We start from the raw sequence: 10,908 nt of genomic DNA on the forward strand, positions 1-10,908 counted from the left end.
GCCACTAAGCTGACAAGTCACGTACCCACACACAAATCTAACACAGCTTTTAGATCCCCAGCCTACCCTAGAAGTCACATTATTACAGCTCAAAAATTATTTTACCTAATATAATTTCTTACTTACTCAAGGCATATTCTTACTTGCAATTATAGGAACATAAGTTTATAATCTTCCTACTTAATGTTTGTGTACCTTTATCATTACATTAACCCAAGCTCTTTCCAAGGCTGCAAGATTGAACCCTTCAGCATCTGAGGAAGTTCCCATTTTTCCATTTGCCTCAAAGAGGATTTATCTGCTTTGTTTTCCAGACCCAGAGCGACAAAGTGCCGTGGACCCACATCCGCTACACAGGTGGGTGTTGGGCTGGGGGGACCCCTTGATGATCCCCCAGTGTAGCAGCCACCACCCTGCCACATCCCCCTGGCCCTCTCTGAGGGCTCCCTGCTCTACCACAGCCCCCAGGGGCTTCCACAGCATCCCTAAAATGTGGTCCCTAAAGGGCTCTTATGTGCTTGGTGCCACAGTGGTGGCTGTTCCTTCTGATGGAGGTGCCAGGAGAGCTGGAAGGGGAGAGGGGCCAAGCCTGCCCCAGCTCTGCAAGAGGCCAAAATGAAACAATTGGGTTTTCCCAGAGCAGAACAAAAAAAACCTGAAAACCTGTGTGGATTTCTGCAGCCCTCACCTATCTCCTAAAACAATCTTTCACTCCGTGAATGAACAAGAGAGGCATTTTTGAGAATTTTACTAAATGCCGGCGGCACGCTCTTGGGTTTTTCTGAAACAAGTCAATGGTTTCCTGGTTTATGAAAAATGTAAATGATTTCCTCAGGAGGGGTGGCTGAGAGCCCACACCACAGCAGATGTGCTGCTCTGAGTGCCAGTTTGTTTGTAGTTATCACACCTCCAAGATAAAACCAATTGCTAAAATAGTTTAAATAATACTGAAAATGTTATGGACAGTTTTACTTTCAGTTAAAAGCGTGAGGCAGCACTGAGTCCAACCTAATAGAAACTCATGTCCTTTAGAGGAAAAGCTTGAGAAATTTGGTCCCATCCTGGGGTGGGGGCTGTGCTCCCTGCCTGGAGACCTTCAGGGTGAAAACCCAGGGGCACAGCAGAGAAACACAACCTGCACAGCCCTGAAAACTGTTACTCTTCATTCCACGAGAAAACCTGTCATGCCAAGTTCCAGTTCAATTTCTCCTTATTCTGCTCTATATGAATTAATTCCTTCTGCTTCTGTCTCTTTGCTGCTCTTTCCTCTCATCTTCTGGAAAACAAACACAAAACCACAACCTAACCCTAAGACAAGGGTTTATGTTACCAGCATCTCCACAGAAAGCGCTTTTTTGTCTCCCAACTCTGGATGCTTTTTCCTCATCTTATTTACTGTTTTATTTTTCCTGCTTTTTTTTTTTATCAACCTGTGCTTTTTAAACTCACAGTGATGCTTTACTCACTGTGCTTTTCTGCATTCTAAGACACAGAGTAAGCAAATAGTGCATAAATAAAAATTTGGAGGAGTAATCCATATAAACCACGTGCCAAAAAAGGCACAGCTTAGTCAAGAGTGGGAATCTGTAACTTTTCACGGTAGAAGATGGTTAGAGTAGATGATATTCTAGCTCTGGCCCGTTTACTCTCCCCTTTCTTATACTTTTCAATCATCCCTGCAGTCAGGTGGTGTACAACAAGCCATTTTCCTGATTTTTGTCATCAGGGCATCACCTTTGCTTCCTCCCATTGCAGGCAGAAGCATCAAAGGAGCAGCGGTGAATCTCAGCGCCGAGCTGGGGCCCATCCAGATCAGAAACGGCTCCATCGTCATCCCCTGCGACGGGCTCTACCTCGTGTCCCTCCAGAGCTCCATCTACCTGGAAGAGGAGGACTGGCTGAAGCTGACCCTGCAGGGGACACACAAGACCACCAGCAGCCCCCTGTGGGAGCAGATTGTCCAGAGCAGCCACAACACCGTGAACTTCACCACGGCGCTCTACTTGTTCGAGCAGGACAGCATCACGCTGTGGACCAACTCCAACGCCAGCATCTCGGATCTGTCCTTCAGCCTGGTGTTAATAAGTGACAACAAGTGCAGATGGGAAAGTACAGCCTTCCCCACCGACCTGTAGCTTTTGGACAGGCTGAATGCTCTAGGATCCCTCCCTGGGGCTGTGGAGAGCTGTGGGGACTGACAGTGCTCAGATAAGAGATTTTTAGGCTTCAGGCTCTAGCTTGAGCCTGTGGGAAACTGAGTCACACAACTCTCTCCCTCTGGCCTGAGAAATCATGAGGAGGAATCCCAACAGTCCTTGGAGAAGGAAAACAACCTTTGCAGGTGTTGTTTGTTCCTTGCTGTTTGCTTGTCAGAAACGGCCCAGGGGTGTTGTTCCAGCTGCCCAGTGATGGTGATGGGTTGGTTTCATGAGCAATGAGAGTTTTACCTCCTCAGACCTGCTCAGAGCTGTCTAGAGAAGAAGATCAGGAAGAATAAAACTTGCTCTCTTGTACAACTGAGGCTGGAGAGTCCGTGTGGTCACTTCTCCATGCCTCATACAGTGTGATATGGAGCCCCAGGTAAACCACAGCTCAGACAGGTTTTTCTGTAGAGCAGGCAGGCTTTGCCTCTTTGGAGCTCTGCACAGCTCATTTGCTACCCAGGATGGATCTTCCCATCACTGGGGAAAGGGAAGCGTGCAGCTCTTGAGAAGAGCAGAAATGGAAGCCAAAGAAAGTCACCAAAGCTTACCTGATATTCAGAGAAACCCCGGGTTTCTCTATTTACTTTTATATCTGTATATAGTAAGAAATGTGCTGTATTTTTTCTCAAATAAAAGTGTGGCGAGTCAGGAAGATACCTCAAGGGTCTTGAAGCCACCTGGAGCAGGAGGAGCACGAATCTGTCTGGCAAGATGGAAAACAGGGAAGAGGCAGCAAGGGAATGAGTGAGGCAGATAAAGGCTGTCTGAGAGGGAAAGGTGGTATTTGGAAAAGAGCTGCCAGGACTGCACTGCACAGCAGGAACACAAGCCCTGCACTGGCTGTGGAATTTTGGGGAGCAGCCTTCAGGAGCAGAGCCCCACAGGCTGTTCCAGCTGTCTCCAGACTACTGAAGCTGGACCCCAAGGAATATCTGGTGGGACATTTACATCTCGAGATGTAAGGCCTCAGAGGAAAAAAAGCCTCCTTCAAGCACACTCACACTGGCTTGACCCAAATGTGATCCAGGCACGTAAAAATTTGGTCAAACGTGAAGACTTCTAGATTTGGAGACTTCTCTCTGAGGGGCCAAGTGGGTGCTGCAGGTCTGAGCACCTTTTCCTCAGGGAGGACTTGGCTGGTTTTGTGACTGCCCCAGACTTTGTCCCACAGGTGTTCACCCACCTTTCTCCTGTGCACACCTGCCTGGCTCCTGCTGAAGTCAGAGCACTCTCAGTGACCCTGGGCTGCTCATCCCTCTTCTCCTTGCAGCTTGGGGCTGCTGGAGACAAGTCCTGCCCTGCCCTTGCTGCCTCAGCACAGCCAGCAGCTGTGGGATTTTTGGTTCAAGTGACACAGGTTTTAAGTTGACTACTGAACTGTCTCAACATTTCAGTATGTCACTGCTGGCTGTACACTCCAAACTCTTCTCTTAAGAATATTTATGTATTTAAATAGGCAGGAGAATGTTACAGCAGGTTTCTTAGAAACACTGGGAAGGGTTCAGACCAGGTTGTCAGCACTGAACTCCTCTTTGAGAATGCTCTCAATGCTCTGGACTGTTCCTGCTCTGCAGCACCACTCAGGGCTGAGCATTCCTGCAGACTCAGGTGCTACAGGCAGCTAAAGACATCCTCCAGGCTTTGGAGAGCTTTCCTGGGCTTTAGGCTGATGAACTTCCCTACCTGGGCCAGGTAGGCCCGGTTTTCCAGGGGAAACTGGCTGAAGCAGTTAACTCATGTTAAGAAGCAGCTTTGCTCCTCTCAGCTGAGAAGCTGTGGCTGACTTGCACCCACAGGATGCTCATCATTAAGGGATATTTTGGGCTTTTGACTCTGGCCACGCTTGCCACCACCAGGACTGAAGGCAGGTGCACCCTGCCCCGAGGCTGGGGATTGTCCCACTCCCCTCCAGGGAAGTGAGAATGTGTTTCTCCTCCTAAAAAATAATAATAAATTTTTCCTTTGCAACGTTTGGGCTTGTGGTGTCCCTTGGAGGTGTGGGCTGGGGGAGGAGGTTGGAAGTGACTGGTGAATTATACATTCAGTGTTTGAGCAGACACTTCCAGTGCTGTGAAAACTAAATGGAATTTTCATATGGAATTTTTACAGCTGGTGGTTCCCACCATGATCCAACCCAGGGCAGGTCCTGCCAGTGTTGTGTGCAGGGGCTGCACAGGACAGCAAGAGAGATGAGGCCTAGAGAACACAAATGGATTTGTTCTTTGGAAGGCTGCAACCTTTCTTCTTGTTCAGAGCAGGAGAGGCCACTTCACACACTGATCCTCCAGGCTGAACCAGACTGACCCACATCTTGAAATAAAGGCTGAAACAATTCAACTCCTGACACTGATTACTTGATGTCCTCATCAGTAAATTTCCATACCAACACCTTTTGTTTGGAGACCCCTTAACCTCCACAAGGTTAAAAGTGTCTTTGAAACGAGAAATACTGGTATGAGAAATATTGAATTTTGTTCCTGGGGTTGTCAAGGCCTTGTAGGAGCTCAGAGCTGGTGCTGCAGTCCCATCTCCCAGCTCTGCTCAGCCAGGTCAGTGCACACAGGGGTGGGATGGAGGCCGCTTCTCCTTACGCAAGAAATGATGGGAAGCATTCAAAGTCCGCTCGCAAAAATCGCCTCGTTTTCTACCACATGTGGTTATCAGTAATAATGGATAACGAGCCTGTGGTTTTTCAGACACCACTGACATCTCATCAGCCAGCAGTGAGTCACAGCTATTGCCTGTCAGAAAGCTGAAGTGTCTTGGCAGAGTGCAGCTGGCTGCTGCTGCTCTAGAGCCAGCACTGAACAGCCCAGGCAGCAGAAAGCACAGGAATTCAGTTTCCTTCTTCAACAATCAAAACAGGGAATCATGGAATCCAGCAGCCTCCTGCAGCTGGGAAGATTTGACTTAATTAGATTTTTCTCAGTGTGAGAAATGAGGGATTTGTCTTTACAAACGAGCTGTGGGTCTGCTGGTAGATGAAGCCAGCACTGAGAGATAAAAGAAACAATGGGAAGGATTCCACTGGATGATGAATGGGGGAAAAAAAAAATAAATATATATATATATACATATATGCCTTTACAAACAAGCTGTAGGTTTGCTGATAAATGAAACTGGATATTGAAAGATGAAAGAAACAATGGGGAAAAGCAATAAATTCCATAAGAATTAAAAATTAAGAGGGAGTGTTTATAGATTAGAGGGGAATATTAGGTATCAGGCATTCTGGGAAGTCTGTACCTCCCAAGTAGCCCAGGCAGTGGGGAAAGAGAGATGGACATGCAGCTGGGAAATTAGGATAAAAAGGAGGCTGCAGCCTCCAAAATTTTGAGAGACCCCATGGCCACTCCCTTTATTCAAATAAAGTAAAAGGACTCCTCTGTCTCCTATTTAGACATAAACCTCTGGTGTTTGTGGATCAATTTACTGACACAGGGGAGCAAGGACACTGGGCACAGGGGCTGGCTGAGCTGCCCACAGGGAAGGAGAGCTCAGGAGAGAGGTGAAGCTGGTCCATGGGCTGGGGGTCCCCAGGACTTTAGGAAGGTAGGACAGACAGAAGGCAGGACTGAAGGAGCTCACTGTGAGCTCACTGTTTCTCCTGTGAGCTCACTCTCAGAGAACCAAACCTCTGCAAACACCCAAAAACAGCCACTGCCTCCTCAAACACCCACCTCCTCCTCTTGCACAAGTACCTTTGCAGCAGGACAGCTCTGTGCTCTTGCTCACCTGCCCCAGGGGGGTTAGGAGCCCCACCTGCTCACAAGCACAAGAGCACTCCTGTTCCTGGCCCTGCACTTTCTCCTGCCCCTGCATTTCACAGGGCCTGGTAGCCCACGCTGTTCTTTGGTGGCCAGCCAAAGCACAGGTCAAAGTTTGGGGCAAGACAAAACTTGATGTGGGCACAGATGTACTTTCTTAATAGTTGCTTTTGTTCTTTGCTTTAAGGCAAAATTCACACCCATTTACTGGCAATCCAGAGACCTGTTTCATTTCTTTTTATAGAAAAGGTGGTACTGATCACCCTGCAAAGACAAATATTTAACCCAGCATAGGGTCTGATTCATAAAGAATACAGCAGCCCCATCATTTCATCACCAAGTGCATGCCTGAGACAAGACACTGCTGGTGTTATCTCATGGAGTTCAAAGGAATCGCTTTCCTTTGTTGACTTAAGGTTTCTATTACTGCCAGTGTCTGTTTGTTTGGCTGTCACCAGCAAGAAAAGTGGGCAGAATGCACACATCAGATGGGGACAAACAGATGAGACTCGCTTTCAGACCTTTTTAGGGGTTACGAGCAGAGTTTTGAATCGTTGGTTGATCTGGTTTCTCTCTTTGTCACTTCCCACAGGACCCAGGGACATTTCCTGCCAGCAAGAAACTTCCTTAATGTTTCCTATGAGACATGAAAGTCTGAAATTCTTTTCCAGCCAAAATGATTCTATGGTTACACATGTTCCACCCTTGACAAGGTGAAGAACTCACTCTGGTAGCTGTTCACCCACTCTGAAAAGACTCAGATTCTCCACTGTCCCCAGCAGCATCCCCATGTTACAAGAAAAGGTTTGCTCCAGGTCTCAGGAGAAAAAAATGTCCCTGCCTTTCCATTTAGTTTCAATAATTCAAGTCATCTCCTTGTGTTATGCTTGATCCTTTTTCCAAAAATGTCCTTTCTAGAGGCAGGGCTTCATGGCCCATGTGCCAAATCCTGTTTGCACCAGCTGTGCTGTCACAGATGCAGCCAGAAACCTCACCTGCCCCATCCCAGAAAAATCCAGGATTCCTCCTGTCCTGGCTACAGTCACACACACCTTTGCCCCATGCCTGGGTTTGCAAAAATACCTGCAAAGAAGCAGATGGAGAGACAAAACCCCTCACTGATCCGGCAGGGTTTCCACAGGGATCTACACACAGCCTGGAGCAGGGAAGCTCCAGCTGTGCTGCAGCTGGTGCTGCTGTGAGCTGAACACCAGTCTCACCATCAAAACTGCAAGATTTGAGCCCAGCCCAGCAATGCTGAGCAAAGAAAGCTGTGTTGCACCAGGGAAGAGGCTGAATGGGTGATCAGAACCTAAACTTAGTGGAAACAACTGGTGCTGTGTAATTCACACCTGCCACGCTTCTCAGGAGTCTGTAATACAGCACATCACCCCAAATGTGTAAAGTCACATTGTTTTAAATAAGATTCTGCTTTAAATAAGAGCTGTTGTCATGTTGTTTTAAATAAGAACTGCTGTGATTGAAGAACAAGCTAGTTCAGTCAGAGAACACAGTCATAATCATAAGGGAAGAACAGAGTTCTCTCAAGGAATGAAAAATGACTTTATCTGTTGGGGCCCATCAGTGTAAGCACATTAATTAATGTGCTCTCTTCAGCAGTGATGCCTACCCGATGTCTCAGTTTTTCTGTGGGTTTTCCTTGGGCCTAGGGCTGTGCTATAACCCCAGCCTTGGGGGAAACATTTTCTGGCCTTGTAATTCAGGAGCATAGCCCTGAATGGGTGGCTTTGTCTACACCAGCTCTATCTGGTCACTGTGGCCCCAAGGGCCCCAAGAGCAACTTGGATTTTTTGTCCTTTGTCCTGTTTTGCACCCTCTGTCCCAAACTGAGCACAGTGAGTCAGACCTCAAGGTCTGAAACTTTGTTTTCCCTCCTTGTCCTCCTGACCAGGATCATCAAAAGCACGAGTATGTTAAAATTCTCCAAATGAAAGCACATTTGGTCTCATTCTTGCAACACTTTAACACTTGCACTTTCTCCTAACCCAGGAAGCTGCAACAACAAATTAAGAGAGATTGAGCAGCGACTGCGGTCACGGGTGTTGTGTCACAAATATCTGAGGATTGCCCATCCCAGTTCAGCTGTTTCTGAGCCTGTTCTGCAATGCAGATACAGGTGCTGATACCCCAGGGGTACCACGTTTTCCTCACAGCTCCTGGGAGACCAGCAAAGAGCAAGGGATCAGCAGTGTGGTGGGGAAATGAACCTCAGGCGGGCTTTCCACAGCTTGAAATACCAGGCTGGATGCTGGGAGGTTGCAGAAATCCGCTCTGACACAGCTCTGGGGATGGATGGAGAGCTTTGCTCGCTGCTGCTGCGATCACAGCCAAGGGGTGAAGGCAGCAGGAGGTGACACAAGGAGGCAAGGGGCAGAAGGCAGCCTCAGACAGGGCTTGGGACAGGTGCCCATCAAGCCCAGAGCACAGAGAGCAGCCAGCACAGCCCTGACTTCACACACACACACACACACACACTGCCTGGGAGAAAGGATGGATCAGGCTTGGAGTTCTGCTCTCTGTCCCTGGACCTGGTTTTGGTGCAAACTGCCTAAAGCACATCACTTAGCTAGAAGACAATCCATATTCAAGCATTCCTTTGAGTTTTTTTATGTGTTCTGGGAATTCTTTAGCTTGGTTTGACCCCTGACCTGTCGTGCAATAGATTTTATTTCTGGGTGTCGTGTTTGTTGTTCCCTCACAAGGACAAATGGGGAATTACTGACAGCCACAGGGTCACTGGTAGGAGTCCTTTTCACATCTTTTCTTTTGATGTTATCTGTGTGGTTCCTTCAGTGTTATTTAATCATTAATACAGTTCTAGCTATTTCAACAAACTTGCCTAAGTTATTCTCCCACAATTGTCATTTAATATTGCACAGTCTCTATTTTAATCTTTTGAGAAAGCCTAAACTTTATATATGTTTGCCACACTAATTTACATATGAACTACACGTGGCCAGGGCATTGGCCACAAAAGCTGACAGGTTACATGATACCAAAACCAGTTAAAAAGTGATTGCAAACCGTACTACACCAAAATCGTGGCGATTAATAACAATTCGCAAAAGCCAGCGTGAAATCGCAAAAGCCAACGACCACATTGTCATTTATAACAATCCCCAGCCTGCTTTCCTCATGGCATTTCCACTCTGCTCGCTGTCCTTGGACAGAGATCAGGAACCACCAGCGTGGCTGCTGAATTTATGACCCAGCTTGCTCACCACAAACTGCACGGCAGCGCTTTTTCTGCTTCTTCTGGATGGCGCAATGCTACGGATTCCAAAAAAACCCTGCACTGGGCAATCCTAACTCCTTATTCCTGAGATTTTTCTCCACCAGATCTCTTCCTCTGTCCCAGGATTGTGGATGGTCAGAGGAGAAAGGAGCATCTGGAGCTGCATTGCTCAGGGAAGACCAAAGAGGAGCCACAAGCATCAGGAGGGTGACACGGGACCTGTGCTGGCTGCTCCTCGCAAAGTGAGCTCAGATAGAAGGGAGCACCTCCTTAAACGAACAGACAGCAGGATTAAATGGAAAACAAGGACTGCTAGGAGCTTTTTCGTGCAGTAGGACGTATAAAATAACCTGCTGGAGTCATTGCTGCAAGAGGAAGCTCAAAGGTTGGGCAGGCTCAGAAAGCAGCAGATTCACACACAGGAATGCCCCAGAAACTGCTGAAAGGAAAGAGAACGCACATCAGGCCTGGTGTCTGAGGCAGGATGGGCCTCTGAGCTGAACAAGGTTGAGTGGGAAGGGCAATACTCTAAAAAAATGGGTGAGCTGTGCTGTCAAACCGCAGCACTGGCAGGCCAGAAATCCCCTCTGGCAAAGCTGAGGTGATTCAGGGCAGGGAGTTGTGCAAGGCAGCACTGGAGGTGCTGATGACACAGCCCCAGCTCTGTCCTAGAGCAGCTGTCCTTCAATGTCCTTTCATGCAGGAAATAAAAGCAGCATCTGATGATGCAATGGGAGGAAAGCCAGGAGGGGGAAGCTATAAAGATGTTAAAAATGGCAATATAATGTTGACATTGGCGTTTATGTCTTAGCTTCTATGTGATGTTACTAATCAGAAGTATTTGGAAATGGTAAAATTCGTAACTCCTTTTGGCTGCTTATCAGCGCAACACCATCTATTACTTTTGCACCACATAGCCTGTAGGAATAGGGGTGTGATGAATGTATTTTATCATAGGTTTTAGCAAAATATGAGATGCTAAAATGCTCCTGTGTAATTAAGAGAATGATGTAAGGCAATTATGCTTGCAAGGCAATCATGTTTGTTTCCCCCACATCTGCTGAACAACCTCTGCAAGTGTTAACAGCAACACAAACCAGAATTGGAGATGAACTGGTTAACTCCTTATCAGGGGGTGTGAAACAACAGCATAGAAACACAAAAATAAATAAAAAATACCTATATATATTTAGTATATACATTTAGTATTTTATATATATATATTTTTTCAGTATGATATACTGAAATATATATATTTAGTACACATATTTAGTATTGTATATATATTCAGTATGATATACTGAAATATATGTATTTAGTATACATATTTGGTATTATATATATATATATTCAGTATGATATACTGGAAAATATAGATATATATTTAGTATTTTATATATATATATATTCAGTATGATATACTGGAATACATATATATGTATATTTAGTAATTTTTATATATATATTTTTTTTCAGTATGATATACTGAAATACATATATATGTATATTTAGTATTATATATATATATATATATATTTTTTTTTTCAGTATGATATACTGAAATATCTCCTTTAATTCATGAGTATGGGGGGTGAAGAATTCAAGCTGTAGATGTGAGCAGAGATCATCCATTGATGAAGCAGATGTTGGAGTAGCTGTGGTCCCAAGAGAAACTTGGACA

General features: G+C 46.1%; 1 protein-coding gene across 1 annotated transcript; it reads left to right on the forward strand.

Annotated features, from left to right (window-relative positions):
• Positions 1–242: 242 nt before the first annotated feature.
• On the forward strand, positions 243–2,734 carry LOC147651426 (uncharacterized; the record flags this gene model as incomplete). The annotated part of the gene is made up of 2 exons (XM_086841934.1): positions 243–357; positions 1,756–2,734. Coding segments are annotated over 2 exons (495 nt in total), but the record flags the coding sequence as incomplete, so codon positions are not given.
• Between the last annotated feature and the right edge of the window lie 8,174 nt (positions 2,735–10,908).

This window comes from Cyanistes caeruleus, chromosome 9, assembly GCF_971803275.1.
Source record: "Cyanistes caeruleus chromosome 9, bCyaCae1.hap1.1, whole genome shotgun sequence".
NCBI classification, from domain to species: Eukaryota; Metazoa; Chordata; class Aves; order Passeriformes; family Paridae; genus Cyanistes; species Cyanistes caeruleus.